This window comes from Macaca thibetana, chromosome 15 (assembly GCF_024542745.1).
Source record: "Macaca thibetana thibetana isolate TM-01 chromosome 15, ASM2454274v1, whole genome shotgun sequence".
In the NCBI taxonomy this organism is placed as follows: Eukaryota; Metazoa; Chordata; class Mammalia; order Primates; family Cercopithecidae; genus Macaca; species Macaca thibetana.
In genome coordinates, this window is record NC_065592.1 from 22070786 (window position 1) to 22097063 (window position 26278).

General features: G+C 37.9%; 1 protein-coding gene and 1 non-coding gene across 3 annotated transcripts; one reads left to right on the forward strand and one right to left on the reverse strand.

The window, feature by feature from the left end:
- Nucleotides 1-9908: 9908 nt before the first annotated feature.
- TLR4 (toll like receptor 4) lies at nt 9909-26247 on the reverse strand. 2 transcript variants are annotated; one of them, XM_050759623.1, is made up of 3 exons: nt 25877-26247; nt 21759-21925; nt 9909-18099 (listed from the first exon to the last, which is right to left on the reverse strand). In XM_050759623.1, exons 1-3 carry the CDS (start codon nt 25967-25969, stop codon nt 15879-15881), a joined length of 2481 nt encoding a protein of 826 aa, XP_050615580.1. In that variant the 5' UTR covers nt 25970-26247; the 3' UTR covers nt 9909-15878. The 2 variants fall into 2 exon arrangements, with proteins under 2 accessions (XP_050615580.1, XP_050615581.1); XM_050759624.1 differs by lacking the exon at nt 25877-26247 and having other exon boundaries at nt 21728-21793.
- LOC126938226 (U6 spliceosomal RNA) lies at nt 22396-22502 on the forward strand. Its single transcript, XR_007720037.1, has one exon. It is a non-coding gene; the product is annotated as a U6 spliceosomal RNA (small nuclear RNA).
- Nucleotides 26248-26278: the final 31 nt, after the last annotated feature.

Below are 26278 nucleotides of genomic sequence, written 5' to 3' on the forward strand. Positions count from 1 at the left end.
GTGCTGGTCTCCACAGCTGAGAGACCCATAAACGATTCACATCACAAAACTCCTCAGCTGAGAGACCCATAAATGGTTCACATCACAAAACTCTGTGCAGACAATCCCTGGTACCAGCCCGGAGCTGAGTAGACTCACTGGGTAGCTAGACCCAGAAGAGAAACAACAATCACTGCAGTTTGGCTCATAGGAAGCCACATCTATAGGAAAAGGGAGAGAGTACTACATCAAGGGAACACCCCGTGGGACAAAAGAATCTGAATAACAGCCTTCAGCCCTAGACCTTCCCTCTGACAGAGCCTACCCAAATGAGAAGGAACCAGAAAACCAACACTGGTAATATGACAAAACAAGGCTCTTTAACACCCCTGAAAAATCATACTAGTTCATTAGCAATTGATCAAAACCAAGAAGAAATCCCTGATTTACCTGAAAAAGAATTCAGGAAGTTAGTTATTAAGCTAATCAGGGTAGGACCTAGAGAAAGTTGAAGCCCAATGCAAGCAAATCCAAAAAATGATGCAAGAAGTGAAGGGAGAAATAGTCAATGAAATAGAAGTTTAAAGAAAAATAATAATAATAAATTCAGGAAACTTTGGATACACTTTTAGAAATGCGAAATGCTCTGGAAAGTATGAGCAATAGAATTGAAGAAGAGAAGAAAGAAATTCAGAGCTTGAAGACAAGGACTTTGAATTAACCCAATCCAACAGAGACAAAGAAAAAAGAATAAGAAAATATGAACAAAGCCGCCAAGAAATCTGGAATTACGTTAAATGACCAAACCTAAGAATAGTCAGCATTTCTGAGGAAGAAGAGACTTCTAAAAATTTGGAAAACATGTTTGGGGGACTAATCGAGGAAAATTTCCCCAGCCTAGCTAGAGACCTAGACATCCAAATACAAGAAGCACAAAGAACACCTGGGAAAACCATCGCAAACAAATCTTTGCCTAGGCACATTGTTATCAGGTTATCCAAAGTTAACATGAAGGAAAGAATCTTAACTGCTGTGAGACAGAAGTACTAAGTAACCTATAAAGGAAAACCTATCAGATTAACAGCAGATTTCTCAGCAGAAACCCTACGAGCTAGAAGGGTTTAGGACCCTACTTTCAGCCTCCTCAAACTAAGCAATTATCAGCCAAGAATTTTGTAACCAGTGAAACTAAGCATCATATATAAAGGAAAGATATGGTCATTTTCAGACAAACAAATGCTAAGAGAATTTGCCATTACCAATCCAGCACTATAAGAACTGCTAAAAGGAGCTCTAAATCTTGAAACAAATTCTGGAAACACATCAAAACAGAACCTTCTTAAAGCATAAATCACACAGGACCTATAAAACAAAAATACAAGCTAAAAAGCAAAAGCAAAAAAAAAAAAAAAAAAAAAAAAAAACCAAAGTACACAGGCAACAAAGAGCATGATGAGTGCAGTGGTATCTCACATTTCAATACTAACATTTAGTGTAAATGGCCTAAATGCTCCACTTAAAAGATACAGAACCGCAGAAAGGATAAGAACTCATCACCTAAATATCTGCTGCCTTCAGGAGACTTACCTAACACATAAGGACTCACATAAACTTAAAGTAAAGGGGTGGAAAAAGGTATTCCATGCAAACAGACACCAAAATGGAGCAGGGGTAGCTATTCTTATATCAGGCAAAACAAATTTCAAAGCAACAATGGTTAAAAGAGACAAAGAGGCACATTATATAGTGGATGGCAAAAGGCCTTGTCCAACAGAAAAATATCACAATTCTAAACATATATGCACCTAACACTGGAGCTCCCAAATTTATAAAACAATTACTAATAGACCTAAGAAATGAGATACACAGCAACACAATAATAATGGGAGACTTCAATACTTCACTGACAGCACTAAACAGGTACTCAAGACAGAAAATCAACAAAGAAATAATGGATTTAAACTATCCCTTGGAGGAAACAGACCTAACAGGTATATACAGAACATTTCATCCAACAACCACAGAATAGAGTGCATGGAACTTTCTCCAAGATAGACCATATGACAGGCCATAAAATAAACCTCAATAAATTTAAGAAAATTAAAATTATATCAAGCACTTTCTCAGACCACGGTGGGATAAAACTGAGAATCAACTCTTATCCTTCAAAACCATGCAAATACAAGGAAATTAAATAACCTGCTCCTGAATGAGCATTGGGTCAAAAACAAAATCAAGATGGAAATTTAAAAATTCTTCAAACTGAATGACAGTAATGACACAACTTATCAAAACCTCTGGGATACAGCAAAGGCAGTACTAAGAAGAAAATTAATAGCCCTAAATGCCTACATCAAAAAGTCTGAAAGAGCACAAACAGACAACCTAGGTCACACCTCAACGAACTAGAGAAACAAGAACAAATCAAACCCAACTCAACAGAAGAAAGGAAATAACCAAGATTAGAGCAGAACTAAATGAAACTGAAACCAACAACAAACAAATACAAAAGATAAATGAAACAAAAAGCTGGTTCTTTGAAAAGATAAATAAAATTTATAGACTATTAGCAAAATTAATGAAGAAAAGAAGAGAGAAGATCCAAATAACCTCACTAAGAAACAAAACAGGAGATATTACAACTGACACTACTGAAATACAAAAGATAATTCAAGGCTACTATGAACACCTTTACACACATAAACTAGAAAACCTAGAGGAGATGGATAAATTCCTGGAAAAATACAACCCACCTAGCTTAAATCAGGAAGAATTCGATACCCTGATCAGACCAATAATAAGCAGCAGGATCAAAATGGTAATTTAAAAATTATCTACAAAAAAAAAAGTAATTTAAAAATTATCAACAAAAAAAAAGTCCAGGACCAGATTGATTCATAGCAGAATTCTACCAGACATTCAAAGAAGAATTGGTACCAATCCTTTTGACACTTTTCCACAAGACAGAGAAAGAAGGAACCCTCTCTAACTCATTCTATGTAACCAGCATCACCCTAATAACAAAACCAGGAAAGGACACAACCAAAAAATAAGCTACAGACCAATATCCTTGATGAACATAGATGCTAAAATCCTTAAAAAAAAAAAAAAAAGTAGCTAACGGAATCTAACAACATTTCAAAAAGATAATCCACCATGATCAAGTGGGTTTCACACCAGGGGTGCAAGGATGGTTTAACATATGTAAGTCAATAAATGTGATACACCACATAAACAGAATTATAAAGAAAAACCACATATCAATCTTAATAGATGCAGCAAAAGCTTTAGACAAAATCCAGCATCCCTTTGTGATTAAAAATATCAGCAAAATCAGCATACAAGGAACATACCTTAATGTAATAAAAGCCATCTATGATAAACTCACCGCCAACATAATACTGAATGAGGAAAAGTTGAAAGCATTCCCTCTGACAATTGGAACAAGACAAGGATGCCCACTCTCACCACTCCTCTTCAACATAGTACTGGAAGTCCTAGCCAAAGCAATCAAACAAGAGAAAGAAATAAAGGGTATCCAAACAGGTAAAGAGGTAAATAGTCACTGTTTGCTGATGATATGACCATTTACTTTGAAAACCCTAAGGACTCCTCCAGAAAGCTCCTAGAAATGAAAAAGAATTCAGCAAAGTTTCTGGATACAAGATTAATGTACACAAATCAGTAGCTTTTCTATATACCAACAGCAACCAAGCAAAGAATCAAATCAGGAACTCAACCCCTTTTACAATAGCTGCAAAAAAAAAAAAAAAAAAAAAAAAAAAAAAACTTAGGAATATACCTAACCAAGGAGTCGAAAGACCTCTACTAGGAAAACTACAAAACACTGCTGAAAGAAATCATAGACGATACAAACAAATGGAAACACATACTATGCTCATGGATGGGTAGAATCAATATTGTGAAAATGGCCATACTGCCAAAAGCAATCTACAAATTCAATGCAATCCGTATCAAAATATCACCATTATTCTTCACATAATTAGAAAAAACAATTCTAAAATTTATATGGAACCAAAAAAGAGCTTGCATAGACAAAGCAAGACTAAGCAAAAAGAACAAATCTGGAGGTATCACACTACCTGATTTCAAACTATACTATAAGGCCATAATCACCAAAACAGCGTGGTACTCATGTAAAAACAGGTACATAGACCAATGGAACAGAACAGAGAACCCAGAAATAAACCTAAATACTTAGAGTCAACTGATCTTTGACAAAGCAAGCAAAAACATAAAGTGGGGAAAGGACACCCTTTTCAACAAATGGCACTGGGATAATTGGTTAGCCACAGGTAGGAGAATGAAACTGGTTCCTCACCTCTCACCTTATACAAAATCAACTCAAGATGGATTAAAGACTTAAACCTAAGATCTGAAACTATAAAAATTCTAGAAGATCACATTGGAAAAAACTCTTCTAAATGAAATAACCCAGGAATGGAAAACCAAACATCGTATGTTCTCACTGATATGTGGGAGCTAAGCTATGAGGAGGCAAAGGCATAAGAAGGATACAATGGACTTTGGAGAATTGGGGGGAAGAGTGGGAGGAGGGAGAGGGATAAAAGACTATAAATATGGAGCAGTGTGTACTGCTTGGGTGATGGGTGCACCAAAATCTCACAAGTCACCACTAAAGAACTTACTCATGTAGTGAAATACTAATACCTTATGGAAAAATAAAATAAAAAATAGGAGAAGAAGAAATTGCACAACTCTGTAATGCAATTTAACAATTTTGCAGTAACAAGATGATCACTTAACAACAGCTTCTTCAACCCTTATGTTGTAACATTCTAGGATGTTTGTCTATTTCTTGAAAGGGAGGGTAGGGTCACTCCAATTCTCGGAAAGCTTTTGAAGCTGAAGAACAAGTTGTATTATGTCAAGACTGAGTTATAACTTCCTAGTGTCACACAGCAAGTTTATACCAACACCAGGATGAGGACTTGAGCCTTCTAAATGCAAGGCACCACAAACCAGTGGGCTTAATGCTAAGAAATTACCTAGGCTTCTGTCTGGCTGTATGCTCCCCATTTCATAATAAAAGCACACACACACACAAAAATAGTATTTTTGATGACTGTTAAGTGCCTTGCACTGTTTTAAGCACTTTGTTTGTATAAGCGCTCATTTAATATACATCCTTAACTGACAGATAAGCAAATTGAGACATAGTCCAGATAAATGTCTTTGCCAGGGTCAACTGATGCAAATTAACTATTAACTTCCATGTAATTCAGTATTTATACTATATTGTTTCTTTCCTCCACTCTGCTATAGATGGTCTTCTACTTATTACTTCCCAGATTTATCATTTACATTTTTGCTCTTCTTTTAGGTTAAGAATTTAAAGATCCATCTGCAGAGCTGTTCTTTTACAATTTCCAGCTCAAATGGGCCCTCCTCTGTAAAGCCTTCTCTGATTGCTTCTAGGAAGAACAACCCTCTACCCCCCACCACTCTGCATGTTGGCATAACTGTGTGTGTGTGTGTGTGTGTGTGTGTGTGTATTGACATGCCTCTCTTGCCAAAATGAATCTGAACTCCGTAACTTTCAGGACACTTCTTGGTCATTTACTTCCGCAGTTTTATGTGCCTTTTCAACCACAGAGTAGCTTCTTCATAAATATTAGATGGCCAGATGAGTAAAATAAAGAACACTCTCAAGGAGAAAAGAGAAAGTGAGAACTTTATTTCCCTGAACTAAACTGCCAACAAAACTGAGAGGTAGATATTATCCTCATTTTAAGCTGAGACAAACAAGACAGGTACCATAAGACAGGATCAGAACACAGATCTGTCTGATCCCCAAAGCTTTTGTTCTCTCTAATACATGAGAAGAAAGACAGGCACATTAATGGTCACATGCAGAAGCAGTTATTGGAGTTCACAGATAAGAAAGGAAGAAAGAGAGAAAAGAGAAAATGAACATCAAAAAATAAGGAAGTTGGAATACTGACAGGTCAAAGCAGAGAGAAAGACAAGACTCACTAAGCAAGAACTAACTTAGTGCCCAATAAGAAAATGCAAAGGAAGGAAGATTGTGGTGACATTTAAAGAGCTTAGAATGGCAACAGAATTGGGCTTCAGATATTTGCAAGACTTTCCTTCAAAACTGTGGCAAGAGCCAGAAAAAGTGAAGGGCAGAGACAAGGGCCTGCAGCAGGCAAAGAGGAAGCATGATTTAGAGACAAATGCCACAGCTCAGGAAGGGAGCGGCTTGACCCTGCTGCTTGAAAAGGGGCATGCCTGGGAGTGCTGGCACTAAGGACACTGTTGGTTGCTATTTGCAGTGGCATATGGATGAAGGATGATAGCAGCCCTATGGTCATACAAGGTACCATCATGAATGGCATTTCAAGAGAGAAAGCAGGAAGGGATGAGGAACCAGAGTTCTCTGTTTTTATCAATCCACAACTGTGAAATTTATGGAGAAAGTTTACTCTCAACTGACAAGAATTCACATATGGTAAGAGGCACAAGGGGTCGAATGGTACCTCTGTGACTAACAGTGTAGGAGCCTGGGAGATATCACTTTAAATGTCAAGTATGGGAAAGAAGAAAGAATAATTGCAAGCATTAATCCACAAAAGTGCTTGAATTTAGAAAAACTGTATTCTTCTCCTTTAAGATAATTAAAACTGACCAAGTATACACATTGCTGAAATAGAGGAGAGTCCTGTAAGAATGACATGTAGCTTAATTTAAAAGCTTTTGGAATATGCAGGCAAAACAGAAGATATTCTTGGGTTTATAACATGGGGCAAAAGAGAAATTCCTCCTTGGAGGAGTTTTCAATCTGTTATCATAATAACTCCTTCCATTTATATAGCGCTTCCCTAAATTGTATTGGATCCTCTGTCTCATTTCATTCTCAAAGCCTTCACAGAAGACAGTGTAAAAATAAAGTTATCTCATAGATAAAGAAACAGAGACCAAAGAGCAAAGAGATCAAGAGATTTGCCTTTGTTCAACAGCTTGTTAATGGTGGAGCCATTTCGCTATCAATGTCTTGTTTCCACAGCCTTTCACCTACAACTCAATGGGGTTGATAGCTTAATCCTTTTCAGAAATGAGGGAACATGGGAAATATTAGAAATACATGGATACATCATGACTTGATGAATGAGTCTCCCATTTTGATATAGCATCATCAGGTTTAGAATGCTAAAACCACATGTTAAGGATGCTAGAAAATCTGGATGATGGAGTCACATATCTAATCATAGAATAGAATTTCCTGGAATGGACATTTACTCCAATCCCCGCAATTTATAGGTAAGGTAACAGCCTTGGAGACGTGAACATGCTAGAATGTCAGAGAGCTGGCCTGACCCTCAGCAGCTGTTTCGTTCATTGCTTTCTGATTGCCAGTCTTTCTTGTGACACCTTCAAAATTTTCCAAATCTGCATACTTTTTATGTAATTCATTTCATCCCCTGTTTTTTCCCTAAGTTGGCCTACATTGTAAACTTAAATATATTCTAAAGAGATAATTGATTCTTAGCTAATCACATAATTTATTATAAATATAGGTAACCATGAAAATAAACATATAACCATTAAAGTAACACACTCATCTGTCAACCACATAAAATCGTCTTATTTACCAACATGTCACGCTTTTGAAAATGCTGATCTGACCTAAATGTCCCATTTTACAGATGAGAGACCTAAGTCTCTCAACTGGGTGGGCTCCCAGTGGCAGACCTGGATCCTAAACCACACTACCTCTGCTTCTGCTCACTTATCTAATCTCAGTTGTTAACATGACAGAAACTGGCAAAGGTATTCCCTGCCTTTAGTGGTGCCAGACTCTCAGGCTTGGACAAGGAGCTAAAACCACAGCTAATTCAGCCAAAGATGATGTGTAGAGAGGACTCAGAAGGACCCAGCAATAACTCAGCTGAGCACAGCACTAGCCGGATATTCATCCCCTGCCGTTAATTTCAAAAGTCCTCTTTGCAAGCAGGAAAATTTTGACAGCAGGTATTTCCCACTGGGGAGCAGTAGACTCCTCAGAAGACTCAGGGTCTCAGTTTAAAGACCAAAACTAGTGAATTTCAACCGTCAGTGATCACTTCCCCAATTCCCCTCAATGATAAGGAAAAAGGAGTTTCTGGGAAGACTGGCAGTGGGCCAGCAAGTCTTTGCAAGGAAATCCTGTGTTTTTCAGGGAAAGTCATTTTTGAAATCTTAGTACTCACGGCAGGATGAATACTTAGCAAAAGTGGAGTTAAATTTTACTTTGATATATTTTGGACTGGAAACAAAAAACATCATCACATTGACAACAGATACCTCAGAGAATTTAGAGAAGACCACAACATTTTTCTGGTATACATTTATGTGGGTATCAGCTACCCAGGAGGATAAACAAGGGAAACTGACAACATAATAGATAGAAACTAGGAGAACTAAAATGATTGCCTGGACACAGCATCTAAATGGATGTAGTGAGCTCACCATCAAATAGGCCAATCCCAGTATCCCAAAGAGTCTGATCTAGTGGGATTGAGAAGAATCAACTATACAGTGTAAAATAAAAAGACATTATCTGACCAATGAGATGTCTTTATTTTTTAACAAGAATGATTCCATATTCCATCCTGTTGACCTTGCCTTGGCTATTATGAATCTTAGCAATAAATCTCATGAACAAAACCAATAACCATGTTAAATGTGGGTTGTTCTTCTCCATTTTCCATTATAACAGTAATTCCCAAAACTATCTGTGTATGAAAATTACTGGGAGAATATTTTAAAATATAAATTCCTTAGGACTAGCCTCTGATATTGAACCAGAATTTCTAGCAATAAAGATCATAAAGGTAGATAATTAGTACGTAGATACACAGACACATAGATAGTAGAATTAAAGTCCTTAAGTGTTTCTTAAGCCAAGCATTTGTTTACAAGTGAGAGTTTGGGACCTGGTCAACTTTGTCTTCTTCATATATGATTTCCATTTTATTAGTTCTATTGAAATAAAATCAGATGTAGACTGCCTGGAATTCTTTGTCAAAATGAAGGCTGAAAAGGAGGCTAGAAGAAAACAGAAAAAATGTAAGCAAGAGAGCAAGTGATCTAGAGACACAAGATCTAAGAACTGATCTTGGAATAGAAAATACTTTTCTCCAGTTCCATCCATGCTCTCGCTTACGGGTGGAAATTAAATAATTTGTAGATATGGACATGGAGAATGAAATAATAGACAATGAAGACTCAGAAAGGTGGGAAGGGGTTAAGGGATGAGAAAGTACCTAATAGGTACAAAGTATACTGTTCAGATGATAGTTATGCTAACAGCCCAGACTAAAGCATCATGCAATATATTCATGTAACAACACTGCACTTTCACTGTCTAAATCTATAGAAATTAAAATAAATTTTCTAACCTTGAAGAGAGTCTTTGTTACCCATCTTTAAAAAAATGAAGTCAGAGTAGAAACAACATGAAGTTGTCTTTTTTTTAATAGATTTTTTTAACTCTATTTTTATATAGTGTCTCCCAGGGAATCCCATAAATAGAAAGAGTGCTTATTCCTTTCTGAGGAGGTGAAGAGACCTTCCAGAAAGAGTCTAAAGGGAAAGACAAGGAGAGTCCCAGGAAGAAGGGTCATGCACTAGCATCTCATGGCTGAGCCCTACGAAGACAGAGGGGCAAGGTCCTGGGATGGCTGTGGATAGAGTCAAGCTAGGTTATTTCAGGTCAGTCCTGCCTTGCTTGGCCCATGGGAAATGGAGTGTTGCTAGTATGAGTCAAAAGCTCAAATTGGTAACTGGCCGGTTTTGATTTAATTACATAGTGAGATAGTTTCCTGGGAGCATACAACACAATCCTTTCTCCTAAACGTGAGTTTAATTTTCAACAAAACACTTCTCTCATAAACATCACGTCGTTTCTAAACCCTTATTGCCATTCCCAGAACTGCTTGCAGCCTTTCAGAAACCCATTATTTTATAATTATAATCAAGACTATTAGGACAGGACAATTTGTGCCAAAAAGCGCATTTACACTCAGAATTGTCACTTAGCACTGTCACAGGAGGGATCATCTTTATTTCTGTAGAAATCAAGGAGAGTTGCAGACTCTGCCTTTTAAACTTTTAATTTCTAGATGGCATGGGAGTTACTGACCTTGTCTAAATTATTCTCCATTCACTCCACTAACCACCCCTGGCAGAGTAGCCCAGGACATCACAGCAAGCAATTATGTTATGGAAAGAATGCAGCCCCAAGAATCAGGCCAACCCCAGTTCATATCCTGATTCTGCTCCTTCCAATTGAACAAGTCAGTCCTTTCATCTCAGTTTCTTCATCTGTGGAATGGCAAAGCTACAAATACCTGCATCAGAAGGTCATTTTAACAATTAAATGAAGTAAACTAAAATGGTACCAGGCATGCACTAAAGGCTTAGCAACTTAAAAAAAAATATAGAAGGTGTGGCAAATGTTATCGTGATTAATATAAGCTGTGTGACCTACGGCATGTTACTCGTCCTCTCTGGGCATCTCTTTTCTCATTTCTAAAATGAGAAGAGTAGCCTTTAACTCACGAGGTAGCAGTAACAATCAGATGATCATGCATGGTGCTCAATATCGTTGGTTCCTTTTGATCAACCATTTACTCCACAGATTTTACTTTGAATTGAAAAGTTCGGTGATCTCCATAGGGGCAGCCAGAGTGTGTGATCTTATTCCAACCATCTGGGGAAAGTCCTAAGCTTTTGGAACTTCCCCCATAACCTCTGTGTTTAATCACAAGTCTGTGATGCCCATCAGGAAGTCAGACCAACTATAGACATGATAGAGCAAGCCTAGGCATGTTATTCAAAGAAAGGCCATCATCTAGTGAGCCTGATTTGTTCACTGTTAAAAAATCTTTAATCACATAGCTCTTTGATTTATTTTTCCTGGCTCTTACAGCTGTAATATAAATAAAAACAAGTAATAATAATAATACTTCTCTTTGTTTAATATCAGTCAAAATTATAATGGTGAGATAGGAAGTTTTATGTATTTTGTGAGAGTAGGGTGCTCTTGGCATAGAACAGTATTTAGAAGCCCTGGGGAAGTGGACTTAGAACCTAATCTCAGTGCTGCCACCAATGAGCAGGTGACAGTGGACACATGATAGAATGGCTCCCAGACTCAAACTCCTCATTTGTAAATTGGAAATACTTCAGTATCTTTCTAATTCATTGATGTGACAAACTAAATGAGATAGCACAAATAAAGCCCCTGCACAAAACAATCGATCAATTAAATATAACTATTGTAACTATCAACATTATCATTTCAACCAAGTGAGGTCTGCCAACAAGGTATTATTACCTCCATTTCGTGTATTAAGACCTGAGCCTCAAAGCATTTCAGTGACTTTCCCACAATCACACAAGTAAATGGAGACACTGGCTTAGACTTTGGTTTTCACTCTTCCAGGGAGTTCATTGTCACATACTGTGTGACTTCATTTAAGCCTCTCCAGGAGCCTGCTGATGCTTTCTAAAAAGCTTATAGAGTCCGGAAGAAGACTGGGGTCTGACAATCCCATGAGTCGAGACCGAATCAGAAAGAAATGCTTAATTTTACTTACAGTCACTTCTGTGGTTCCACAGGTTGGAAAAGCAGCAATTACTTTAGTGCTGTTACTGAGAAGACCTCCCAGTGCTTCTCCTAGTGCCCTCTTTATAAAGTCTTAGAGGAGTACTCACCCATAAGGACAGTGTCCCTGTATTGAACATAATACATGATTTTCAATCCTTAGAGAAACGTTACAAAGTCATATTTCTATTCTCATTTTACATTTGAGCTAAGTAGACTCAGAGAAGTGGAGCCAAGGCACACAGTTGATAAGTAGTGAATCTGAGTTTTGACTTTCTCCAAAAGCCACACTACCCAAAACACCAGAAAAGTGGAAAGCACTGTGTTAACGCTCATTCTCAGTGTCTTTCTCTCCTCTTTTTGTTCTATGTCCAGATTTTCTACTTATTATTGATTCACCCTATTGTTCACGTATCCCTTGTTTGAAGCTCCTTCAAGTCCTTTATGGAAAGATAGGGTTATAAATGAATCATTTGGTGTGTATGACATATATGCATATGTATTGGCTTAATGATTCATGGCTTCAGTTGAGAAACCCTTGACTAGTGTCAACCACACAGAAATCTGCAGGAGTTTCACTTCCTGTTTTGCCAACTTTAAGCATGAAGCAATTGGGTGTGGAAGAAAGAAAGTGTCCTTGAGTGACCTGGAGGCCCAGGCTCAGGTTTTGTCACTTTCCTACTCTGTGGCCTATTGACAAATTTACTTCATCGAACTTCAGCTTTGCCATCAATAAAATGGAAAAAGTAATTATTGATTTGCTACCTCACTCAGCTAATGAGATATTCAAATATGGTTATAGTTTTGTGAATATGTTTCAAGTTGTAAGAGATCACACAAATTTAAGGCATTATAATTGGCATTAATTTTTGCTTATTCCACCCTTCATCCCTCTTAAATCCAGAGGATTTAAAGAGCTACAAAGAGGCTGTCTGAGGCCTGACTTTACTCTTTCTTCTCCTTCTGTTCTATGCATATAATTTATTTCCCTTCTTGTCCACCTCACCTGCCATTTGTAGAATTTCCATCTGGGAGAGGGAACTGACAGGAAGAAGGCCAATGTCAGCCTTGGATATTTCAGCCCTGAAATACTCCAAGTTGTATGTTGATCTTCCTTCTCAGAGCCTTGTACATTTGCTTGAATAAACACATTTATGCAGAATTCGTATTCAAATACAAATAGAACCACACTTACATGTAGCATGGATATACACAAAATCACACATTTTCAAGCATACTAAGAAATTGATGCAAACATCTATAGACAAACAATCATGTATGTATGTTAGTTCCTCACTTATCCACAGTTTCACTTTCCCAGGTTTTGTGGTCAGTTATCGTCTGAAAATAGGTGAGTACAGTACAGTAAGATATTTTGAGAGAGACAGCGAGAAAGAAAGAGATCACATTCACATAACTTTTATTACAATATATTATTGTAACTATTCAATTTTATTATTAGTTGTTAATCTCTTACTGTGCCTAATTCAGAAAATGAACTTTATCTTAGGTATTTGTGTATAGGAAAACATATTGCATATATGAGGTTTGGTACCATCTGGGGTCTCAGAGACCCACTTGGGGTCTAATAACATATCCACCAAGCATATGAGATAAGGGGAGACTGCTGTACAAGCACAAGAGTAGAGAACCCATCTCAAACAGCCATAGACATCCACTTCAAATGGATGTATTCTTCAAGAAATAGAATCACACTCTGTACTATACAGATATGATCATGGAGACACACACTTTCAAATACATACAGCCCTGATGAGGATACACAGGGAGATGTGCACAAATGCACACATCTACTTTCACTAGTACATGAGACATAGAAACACACGCAGGGATGCTCAATCACCCTAGACCTACTCAAACCAAACACACTCCGAAACACTCCGTAACAAACACTTCTGAGTGTGGTCATATTTCCAGTTTTGACAACTGAATTTTGTTGTCTTTTCTTTTTTATAACTTCATTCAGATATAATTGATATTATAAAACTGCATATATTTAATATATATAATTTGATGAGTTTAGACATAGTTTCACATACCTGTGAAACCATCACCACAATCAAGGTAATAAATATATCCATCACCTCCAAAAGCTTCTTTGTGTATATATATATGGTAAGAACACTTAACATGAGATCTAACCTCTTAACAAAATGTTAAGTGCATAATACACTATTGTTAATTATAGGAACTCTGCTATACAGCTGATCTTTAGGGCTAATTCATCTTGCATACTATAATTTTATACCAATTAGACAACTCCCTATTTCTTCATTTCTCCCTTCCTCCTTTTCCCTAGGAACCATTGTCCTATTCTCGCTTCTATGAGTTTGACTATTTTAGAACCTCATATAAGTGAAATCAGGCAGTGTTTGTCTTTCTGTTACTTGCTTATTTTACATAGCATAATGGCCTCCAGTTTTATTCATGTTGTCATAAATCGTAGGATTCCCCCTTTTTTAGGCTGAATAATATCCCATTGTATATGTATGCACATTTTCTTTGTCCATTTATTTTTCAATGGAAATTTGGGTTGTTTCCATAACTTTGGAAACAGTGATTGTGAACAGTGCTGCAATGAACATGGGAGTGTAAATATTTTCTTGAAATTCTGATTTCAATTATTTTGGGTATATATACAGAAGTGAGATTGCTGGATCATATAGTAGTTCTATTTTTAATTTTTGAGAAAACTCCATACTGTTTTTCACAATGGCTACATCATTTTCCACTCCCTCCAACAGTGTAGAAGCGTTCCAATTTCTCTATATCCTTGATGACACCTCATTTTTTTTTTATAGTAGCCACTCTACCTGGTATAAGGTGATATCTCATTGTGGCTTTTATTTTCATTTCCCTGATGACATCCTCATTGTCCTTTTCTTGAATGTTCTGTTTCTGGGGAAGCTGGATGAACATTGTTTTCTGGGAACCTTCTTTATATGAATCCCATTAATTCCAGACACATTGTTTTCTCAATGATAACATCCACTCTTCCCAAAATGTAGTCAGGGAGCATTGCCCAACAGAAAACAGCAATGTATACTTCCTACCTTGAATCCCTTCACAAATAGTTCTCCTGGCAGTGAAGAGGGTACACAGGAGGGATCCCAGCCCTCTATGTCTCTCTGCAGAGATTCAGAGATCCATCAAACATCACTTGTTCTGAAAAAACAAAATAGACTTCTACTGCAACTCATTTCATGAGGTCACCCCAGGTTTATCAGTCCATGTTTCTGGAATCAAGAAAAAGTGACCTCCTGAGGTCATCCCACTACCTTCCTGCCTCTAACCCAAATTGTCCATGATAAGAACAGGAAGCAGAAAATTTCTTCCCCTGTTAAAAAAAGTGCCCCCTTTAAACAAATTATTTCAATGCTGCTTTCAGACAGTCATAACTTAGTAGGCAATAACTTTGCAATGACATCGAGTGACAAAGTGACAGAAGGTACTTTACATACTTCCTTGAAAAATAGTGGTTAAATAAATGTGGATATTTGAAGCAGGTCTCGAACAACCTTATTTATGATATTGGCTTATAGGCAAGACATAAAAAAATGAAAACTTGATATATAAAAATAAAAATATATCAGGGGTGATTAGTGAAAAAATAGAACATGCTCGAGAATGAGCAGGATGGTTGTGGGCATGTGTTAATCAGGTTTCCTTAGGAATTAGCCACTAGACCTTAACCTCTGTAAGGAGACTGACTTAAAATTAAAGGGGCATCTTGCATCAGGAGCCCACTGAAGTCATCAAGTAGAATTTAAATTGTATTCAATCAAAAAGGAAAAAGTGAACACTCAGTTCAGTCAAAACTACCAAAATGGTTTTATGATGGCTATAACATAATACATAATATAATTTCCATTCAAAAGACTCAGGAGAAGAACAATGTCTCTTTCTGCTTTCTCTGTCTTTATTCAACGTGATGAGGTAAGAGTTGAAATGACTTTCTCTGTCATAGGTTCCTTGGCTGAGTTGGTTGAAACGCCCACCTGGAAGGCTCTGTATTTTAATCTAGCATGTATTCCCTCTGCACTGGAAGCTCCTTGAGATTAGCAATCCCGCATATCTTGTGCACCATGGAATGACTTGCCCTTAGCATAAGGCCTGGCATGTGGCAGCATTTAATACTTATTAACTGAACGAGTGTTGGGCCCAGCTGGGCAAGAAATGCCTCAGGAGTTTTTTATTTTTCCTCTTCAGATAGTTGTTGCTTCTTGCTAATTGCATCCTGTACCTACTGTTCTTCTGGATTCCACGATCTGCCATCCAACAGGGCTTTTCTGAGTCGTCTCCAGAAGATGTGCTGCCCCAGGACACTGTCCTCCCACTCCAGGTAAGTGTTCCTGCTGAGAAGGCGGTACAGCTCCACCTGCTGCCTGAGCAGGGTCTTCTCCACCTTCTGCAGGACAATGAAGATTATGCCTGCACGACTGCTCAGAAACTGCCAGGTCTGAGCAATCTCATATTCAAAGATACACCAGCGGCTCTGGATGAAGTGCTGGGACACCACAACAATCACCTTTCGGCTTTTATGGAAACCTTCATGGATGATGTTTGCAGCAATGGCCACACCGGGAATAAAGTCTCTGTAGTGAAGGCAGAGCTGAAAGGGAGGCACCCCTTCTTCTAAATTCTTTACTAGTTCATTCCTTACCCAGTCCTCATCCTGGCTTGAGTAGATAACAAAGGCATCATAGATGTTTTCACCTCTACCATACTTTATGCAGCCAGCAAGAAGCATCAGGTGAAAATAGAACTTATAGACCAGAACTGCTACAACAGATACCACAAGCACACTGAACACAGACACACCAATGATGGTCTTATTCATCTGACAGGTAATATTCAAACTCAGCACCGGCATGCCCTGTTTATCTGAAGGTGTTGCACATTCCATTCGTTCAGCTTCCACCAAGAGCTGCCTCTGGTCCTTGATCCACTGCAGGAAACTCTGGTGTTCACAAGTACAAGCAAAGTCATTCTGAGTAAGATTTAAGAAAGCTAGACTACTTGGAAAATGCTGTAGTTCCTGGTTGTTGGAAGTCTTTATGTGATTGAGACTGTAATCGAGAACCTGGAGGGAGGGCAGACACTTATAAGGAAACGTATCCAATGAAAAGAAGTTGTTGTGGCTCATATTGAGTACCTGAAGCTTGTTGAGTGTGTCAAATGCTGTTGGAGACAACTGCTCCAATTGACACTGAGAGAGGTCCAGGAAGGTCAAGTTTTTCAGATCTGTGAAGATATCTGGAAGGAAGTTTTCCTGGAAAGAATTGCCAGCCATTTTTAAGACTTTGAGACTGAGCAAGCCATCGAAGATGCCATTGAAAGCAACTCTGGTGTGAGTATGAGAAATGTCAAGGTAAATGAGGTTTCTGAGTGATAGGAATACTGAAAATTGACTCATCTGTTTCAAATTGGAATGCTGGAAATCCAGATGTTCTAGTTGTTCTAAGCCCAAGAAGTTTGAACTCATGGTAATAACATCATTGAAGCTCAGATCTAAATACTTTAGGCTGGTTGTCCCAAAATCACTTTGAGAACAGCAACCTTTGAAACTCAAGCCATTTCTACTGAGATCTAGAAACTCAAGGCTTGGTAGATCAACTTCTGAAAAAGCATTCCCACCTTTGTTGGCAGTGAAAGTAAGCCTTTTGAGAGATTCGAGTTCCAATGTGGGAAACTGTTCAAATTTACAGTTAACTAATTCTAAATGTTGCCATCTGAAATTATAAGAAAAGTCTTCTACCCTTTTAATATTCACACTCACCAGGGAAAATGAAGAAACATTTGCCAAACAATTAAATAAGTCAATAATATCATCGAGGTAGTAGTCTAAGTATGCTAATCGGAATTCTTCAATGGTCAAATTGCACAATCCCTCCAGAGAAGATTTGTCAAACTCTTCCAAGTTTCTTTCATTTCTAAATTCTCCCAGAACCAAACGATGGACTTCTAAACCAGCCAGACCTTGAATACAAGTTTTCATTACATTTAAATCATCAAAATTACTTCTCAAAGTCAGCTTATGAAGCCTAATTTCTTTAAATGCACCTGGTTGGATAAAGTTTATAGGGTTCAGGGACAGGTCTAAAGAGAGATTGGATAGGGGCATTTGATGTAGAACCTGCAAGTCTTTGCAATAAATATTTTGAATCTTGTTACTGGAAACGTCCAAGTGCTCTAGATTGGTCAGATTAGAAAAATACTCAGGTAATTTGAAAGACTGGATAAGATTGTGAGCCACATTAAGTTCTTTCAAAGTTTTGAGATGTCCAATGGGGAAGTTCTCTAGAGATGCTAGATTTGTCTCCACAGCCACCAGCTTCTGTAAACTTGATAGTCCAGAAAAGGCTCCCAGGGCTAAACTCTGGATGGGGTTTCCTGTCAATATTAAGGTGGAGAGGTGGCTTAGGCTCTGATATGCCCCATCTTCAATTGTCTGGATTTCACACCTACAGGAATAAAAATACATTGATTATATAACATTTCTGCTGAATAAGAACCTAAAATAGAATATTAATCCTAGTCATCCAGTTCTTCATACGGGATGTGATGGGTCAAAGACATCAAGCAGGACAGATGATGATGGCATGAGCAAATAAGAAGCCCCACAGATTGAGTATTGTCATACTGGCTGCAATGATAGGCTCTTTTTTGTCATGTTAGGCATACATGATAAGCAGAGGAGAAAATCCATAAGAAGGAAATCAGTTAAACATCAATAATTGACATATATAAAGATTGTGCAGTTGATAAAGCATGTAATAGCCTTGGATCAAGTTTAGCCATTTTCTGTCACACAAAATTGTAATTATACATCTGATTGGTACAGATAATATGGATAGTTGTTAGTTGTTAGCCAAGATAAATGACTAGTAAATATCAATTTCAGAGATACGAAAAATTACACATAAGTGTCATGGATACTCTTAATGTTTATGAAAAGTGCATACATGATAGCTTGATACTTGAAAGTTGTTGTTATCAGAGGTAAATGTTTGTAACCTGTGATAGCAGCGAGTTTTGTGGAAAAAAGTGAAAATCATGTGCTATAAGAGTTCACATCCAGAGAACTGTTGTGGACGAAGAGAATCAAAGTAGGCTTCTCTGAGAACACTTAAGCTGAAAATTGAAAGATGAGTAGAAGTTAACGATAAAAGGAGGTGAAGTGAACAGCAAACACAAAAGCCCCAAGGTTGACAGCAAAAAATGACACACAGAGTAATCATGACAAATAGCTTCCATGGTTGGAGTACAGAGATGAAATTGGAGTGTACAATATGGAGTTGTGGAGAAAGAAGATTTCCAATTAGGCAGAGGTTTACCACCCAGATGAAGGGTTTTGAATTTTATCCCAAGAGAAATGAAAGCCATCCTACATACAATGTTCAGAGACATGTCCTAGAGATAGGGCTTTGATGCAGCCAGCAAACAGCAAGCCATCACGATAAATGATAAATTCCTTTATCATTGCAGGTGCTTGTCAATTACAACGTACAAATAAGTTCTTTCTTAATCCAGTCTGAATTACATTTATAATATTCCCCACCCATTTTAGCTTCTTCAGGAGTTTCCTAGATAATAAAAGCATTGTGGTCCAAGCTTTTGTTATTTATTGGTAACTAGATAAAGGATAAGCAGTATACTAGAAAGAACACTGGAAGAGTGGACAAAAGAGCTTGGGTTTGGTGCTTCTGCAGTGCTCTCCTACTGGGTGATCTTGAATACCTCTTTTCCTCTCTAGGTTTTAGTTATCACATTTATAAATCAAATAGCTGAACTTGATTATTTTTGAAGTTCTCTCTTTCAATTATATGATTTTTACAGCCCATCATTCTATCTCTGCATTGCTGTATACATCAGGCAAGAATTAAAGGGTCTTGCTGTATCTCTATATCATTACATTGGTGATAGTCACTTTAGAGAAGTAGAGTATTAAGACAAAGAGAACAATTAAGTTGGATTCTGGAGATGTGAACTTAAATCTTTGGTCTGTGGCTAACAAGCAATGATAATGTATATAAGTCACTTAAATTATTCAAGCTTCAGTTTCTTCATCTATAAAAAGAAACATACATATATATTATAGATTTCTATGGGGGAAGAAGGCTGCCTGGTCTATCACAAAGCATTCTTACAAGACTAGTTGAGTTATTGTATGTGAACACTGTATGAAAAGGCAAAGGATGTCTATTGTGCTATTATTTGTGCTTGCCCTAATTCAGAATCTCCTATGGGCTAGCTAGAAGGGAAGCTAGCCTCTCTATAAGCACAGATTTAAGGTTTCTGGGGCAAGTTTCTTGGGTATCTAGTGGATTGAAGATGAATTACATAACAGACATTGTTTGGTGAAAAACTACTTGTTTGAAAAAAAAGCGGGGGGGGGGGGGAGAGGTGGTCTACCTTAATAGAGTATGTGACAAAATTTTCATGCAGAAAACTGAAATTTAGAACATAATGGCATAGATTCAGCTGATAGCCATTATCCTAAGCAAATAAACAAAGGAACAGAAGGCCAAATACCATGGGTTCTCACTTTATAAGTAGGAGCTAAACATGGGGTACACATGGACATAAAGATGACAAAAATAGACCCTGGGGATTACCAGAGAGGGGATAGAGAAAAAGCAGCAAGGGTTGAAAAACTAACTACTGGGTACTATGCTCAGTACCTGAGCAATGGTATCAACTCTACCCTACACCTCAGTATCACACAATATAACCATGTAAACCCCTGAATAAAAATAAAAGTTGAAATTATTTTAAAAAATGAATGAAATTCTGTAAGAATAATACTTTATGCTTACAAAATATACTTTATAAAAATTTAAATATATACAGCATATTAATATTTATTATCACATTTAATCCAGCAGGATAAGTTGCATCATTTCCATTGATCAGACATGAAAACTAAGACTAAGGGAGATGAAGTAATATGCCTAAGGTTACATGGTTATAAACGTTGGGGGTAAACTTGGCTCCAGTCTTCTGACCCCAACAGGGCTCTATGCACTATACCACTGCCTTTGAATTGTTCCATTACCGCTTTGTTTTACCCTACCTTTATCCAAGTTAGGGTATAATAGGTCGTATGTTCACTCTTCTACAGAAATGTCTGCTCTAAAAAGGATTTTCATATTGTGACCTTAGTCTTTATCAATAATTTCTATAATAAAAAATAAGTAAAATATTTTGAAATGTTTTACAAACCACTGCAGAGAACATTTCCATTATCTAGTTCGATTTGCAAATAAGGCCCCGATGATGAAAACCCTTTTAGAATTTTGTTCCCTTAAAATATCATGATGACAGTTTCACCTGCCACAACAAACGATATACTTCCCTGCATCAGAAAAGAAAATCTTAGCCACTATTCCCTGCCGACAGCAGATGTTTTCCTTTAATCTTGACATCTTTCTCCTTGGATTACTTGTCTTTTCCTAATTCCCTATCCTCTACCCTACTTTTAATATTCTAGACATTGTTTGAATCTTATGCAGTTTATGAAATCTTTCTTGACTACCCGCCACAGAGAAGTCCCTCTTCTGAAAAATACAATTTGTTACCTTTAGTTTAGATATAGTTTATCACCTATTGTTATATATTGCTATATTTATATCAGCTTCAAGATCCAAAAAATCGTAATTAAAATGTGTTGAAAATATGCTATGTACCCAGGACCATACCCAGGACTTTAAGGTATTAACTCTTTCAAGAAGATATGCCTCCTTAACAACAGGGGCTGTGTGTTATATATCAATATATGCCTGTCTTCTTGCAGAGTGTACAACATATAGTAAGTAGTCAATAAATAGCCACTTATGAAAGAATTTAAGCTAATTTTCTCTCCTGTCTTAAAAGAAAACCTAAAAATTAGAATTTCCCTTAGAAGCTGTCTTAGCCAACTGCCTATTTCACAGATGAGAAAATTGAGACCTGAAGAATAGAGGTAGCATGGTCAAGGTTATATAGTTAATAAGACATCTGTTGTATGAATGAATAAGTGAATGCAGATGAGACTCCACCAAGCAAGCTTTCCACTCCAATGATGAAATGATAGGACAATGAACATCTCACCTTGTGCAGTATGTAAAAGTGCATTCATTACCTGGATAAATCCAGCACCTGCAGTTCTGGAAAACGGAGGAAGCTATAGCTGCCTAAATGCCTCAGGGGATTAAAGCTCAGGTCCAGGTTCTTGGTTGAGAAGGGGATGTTGTCGGGGATTTTGTAGAAATTCAGCTCCATGCATTGATAAGTAATGTTAGGAACCACCTGCAATGATTACACACAAAATGAAGTGTCTTTACTGCATAGTCTCCCAACTCCCCTCTCCTAGACCAGAGATGGTGCGGGGGCGGGGAGGCTCTTTTTGTGCAAGCACAAAATTCAGTTGACCTTTTTTCATCCATCTGTCCATTCTTCCATCCATCTATCCATCCATCCATCCACTCAATTCATACTTATAAAATGTCTTAATCTAGATTAGAAAGTAAAGAGCAAATACTATGTGCTCAGCATTCTAACCTCTGTGATAAAATGGCAGCATTTAGCAAGAAGCAATGGAATCAAGGGGTGAAGGGCTGAGGCTCCGGAGTCTGAAAGCTCTGGGTTTCATGCCAGCAATTCCGTGTGGTTTAGAGCAAAGTCTTTTAAAACAAAACAAAACAAAACAAACAAAAGAAAAACCTCAGTGAGCCTCATTTTATCAGATGTAAAATGTAGGTATTAAAATATCCAATATCGTGCTTGCTGCAGTAGCACATATACTAAAATTGGAAGCATACAAAAAAGATTAGCATGGCCCCTGCACAAGGATCACACACAAATCCATGACACGTTCCATATTTTCATGATCTATGCAGCAAATCACCATGGCACACATTTACCTATGTAACAAACCTGAATGCTCTGCACATGTACCACTGAACTTAAAATAAAAGTTGGAAATACAAAAACTAAATAAAATATCCAGTGTCATTCTAAATACCCCACATCATCAGGGAGACTGTCTGGCAGTCAAGATGTCCAGACCTTCCTTAGTCATGGCCCGGATTTTGACAGCTGCATTATTTTTCTTGACTCATTGACCCCTGTTGTAGAATTAGGGGGAAATCTTTAGAGTGCATGGATTCCCATGGTGGAACCTAGTAAATAAGGTCAAGTGCTTTACGCTGTCTTCGTTCTTACGCTGCTTTCTAGCCTACTTTCCCACATTTTTTGTAAGCCTAATTCTCTAACGCTCCCATCTAATTTCTGAACGCTCTCATTTTCTCTGACAAAATTCCTTGCAGAAGCCAGCTAATTGTAGTTTTCTGTTGTTTGAAACCAATAAAATCTGTTTGAAGGATTAAATGAGATAAGGTGTTTAAAGAGCTTATTTAAAAGCCCACTGCAGTATAAGTGATCAATAGATGTTAACATTAATTATTATTATCTATTATTAATCCCTTACCATATGCCAGCATAGCTCTTGTTTGTTGTATACTTTCACTTAATCTTCAAATAAGCATTTTAAAGAAGAGGAAAATGGAAATTCAAAGAGATGAAGTAATATGCGCAAAGTCAGAGTTCAAACACGCAGATCTTCATTTGTATGTCTGCTTAAATGTTACAAGCCATGGAGCCTCAAAGACAGTACTGCCTAATAGAAACAGAGCCAGGCACTCTTTCTTTGCCCTCTTTTATTCCCTTTCACAGGATGCACCACCATCTAACATTATGTTGTCTATGTGATTGTTGCCATCGGATTGTTCATCTCCTGTACTCCATTGCAAGTTTCAATGGGTTTGCCCACTGCTTTGTCTCCGGCACTCAGAATGGTGTCTGGCAAATGGTTGATGCTCAATAAATATTTGCTGAATCAATAACTGATTGAATAACTGATTAAATGAAGGTTTACTTAAGTGCACATTGTAGACATTTTCTGCCAAGCGCTGTGGGCATTACAAAGAAAAATACGATGTGGCTCCAGATTTCAATGGACTCACCGTCTAGAGTAAGAGTTTAGATAGGAGCAAAGCTAATACTGTCTCAAGGGGCCGTAAAATAGGCTTAGAAAATTTGTCCTGTGGTTCAGAGAAAGCAGAGATCAAGTCCGTATTCAGGAAAGGCTTCCCAGAAAAGGAAGATTTTAAAGTGGGTCTCGGAAGATGAGTAAGGTTTAGATATGTGGAAAGGGGAAGAAAAAACATGTCGTAAGGCGAGGACAACATGAGCATGGAAAGAGTAGAAAACAAACTTAGATTAGCTGGTGAGTGGTAGGAGTGGTGAAACCTAAGTAAGAGGGCAAACCAGATCAGGAGGGCCTCAGACTTCGTCCTGCAGCAATTATTTCAATCATTTATCACATATAAATTTAGTGGCTACTGTGTGCTGACCACTGGAAATATAGTGGTCCTTGTCAATTCCGTTACAAAGGAAGAGAGAGAAAATAAACAAACAAAAATATAAAATGTTGTGCTCCGGAAAAAAAAAAATAAAGCAATAAAAGGGAATTTGAGGCAAATAAGTGAGGCTGGAGAGCTCTACATGGGGCAATCAAGGAAGACTGCCCTGAGGAGAGGACATGTAAGCAGAAATCTGAATGGAGTGATTAAACCATGAAAATGACCAGGGCTGCACTGACCAATACGGTAGTCACTTGCCATACACAGTTATTAAACACAAGAAACGTGAATAGTCTAAATTGAGATGCATGGTAAATGTAAAATATATACTAAATTCCAGATTTAGTACCAAACAAGGAATGTAAAATATCAGTAATAGGTAAATATATATTAAAATTTTAAACATTATTTTAAATATGCTAAGTTAAATAAAAATATTAAATTCACTTGTTTCTTTTTTTAATGAGGCTACTAAAAACTTTAAAAGTACATATGTGGTTCACATAATATTGCCATTGGATAGCACTGATCTAGCATTCTAGGTAGAAGAAATAGCCAGTGCAAAGGCCCTGTGGTAGAAACCTGTCCTAATGGCAATGGAGAGTTATCAAAAGTTTTTAAGGAGATAATTTGTTAGATCAAAGCTTAAGGAAAAATAATAACAACAAATGCAAATACATAACAAACAAGAATGTGCAGAATGAATTAAAGGAAGAAGACTGGAATCAGGAAAGCAGTCACTGTGTAAGAGTCAACGCCAGGGGAAATGAGGGCCTGCCGTACAGTGGCAAGAAGGGGATGGGCAGGTATGGACAGGCTTCAGGGACTTACAGGAAATCATACATGGGGAAAAGAAGAAGTCAAGGTTGGCTGTGGTTTTATCTCGCAGTGAGCCTAATTAGAAAATCTCTCTCCACTAACCTAACAGCAGAGGGATACAGAGAAGAAGACAAGGAGGACTATGGGCGGGGAATTGAGTGAAGGGATGGCTTTGAGATAATGAATTAGTCTTTGCTAAATATTACTTGATTTTCTCCCATATCCTCAACTTCAGGACTGCAGCTGGCTTTGCCTCTCTTGAGTTTCTGACCCTGCCTCACTGTAAATCATTTTCTTAGCTGTTCGGCTCTACTATGGGTTGCTAAAGCAACTGTGAAGTCTGTGCAGGGGAAAAACAAAAAAGATCCATCATGAATAAGATTATCAACCAGCTGATTGGTATTTCACCAAGAAACAAACTGTTGCAATAGCTGATATTATACATATTTCCCTCTTGCTTTTTTCTTCTCTCTGTCTCCTTTCCTTTTTCATTCTCTTATTTTTTTCATCCTCTGGACTAAACTATATGACTGCATACAGAAGTCTGACACCCACTTAGAAAGTTCTTTCTGTAGAGACACACACACAAAAGCCATCTTCTTCCTGAGATTGACAGGAGCAGGGCGACTGCTTGAAGCTGAGTGTAAAGACCACCGGTGGGAAGAAATGACACTGAAGCAGTCTGTTTATTCTCTGGTGAAGAAGGTATTATAATTCTCTTATAGATGCGAAAGCTAGTCTCAGACAGGTTTGATAATTTTTTCACACAGCCACAAGGTAGCAGAGCAGGGACCTTACGCAGATCTAATGCCCCTGTTAGCACTCAAAATCTCCAAATGGAACAAACCCCCATTGGCTGCCTTTAGTGCCCTTTAACAATGAATTACTTGATCTCTGTGGCTTCTTGAGTCTTTAAGGTAATTTAACTCTTTTTTTGCAAAAATAAACCAGGGCACACAGTGAGAAGCTCTGGGCAGAAGTGAGGGAGAGTTCAGAGGCGCTGACTCCAGCCACATACCTCCACGCAGGGCTCCCAGCTTTCTGGTCTCACGCAGGAGAGGAAGGCCATGGCTGGGATCAGAGTCCCAGCCAGGTGCAAGGCAGACGTCATCCTGGCATCATCCTCACTGCTTCTGTGAGCGACAGTGGCCCTGTGAACGCGTGGCTCGCTATCACCGTTTCACCGGGCAGTTTCTGAGGCACTGGTGTCTTCTCTTCCTCAAGCCGGTGCCCCACAGCAATTGGTACATTCAAAGCAGTTCTGGGCTACAGGGTGAGAGGAAGTGAAAGTTGCAACCTTAGCATTCTGGACTTTTGTTTGTCTAATAGTTATCTCTTTTGTCACAGGAGAGGAAGTTAGAAGGAGAAGAAGAAAACGCCTGCAGACCAGTGGCTAAAGAAACAGCAAGAGGAAGCTAGT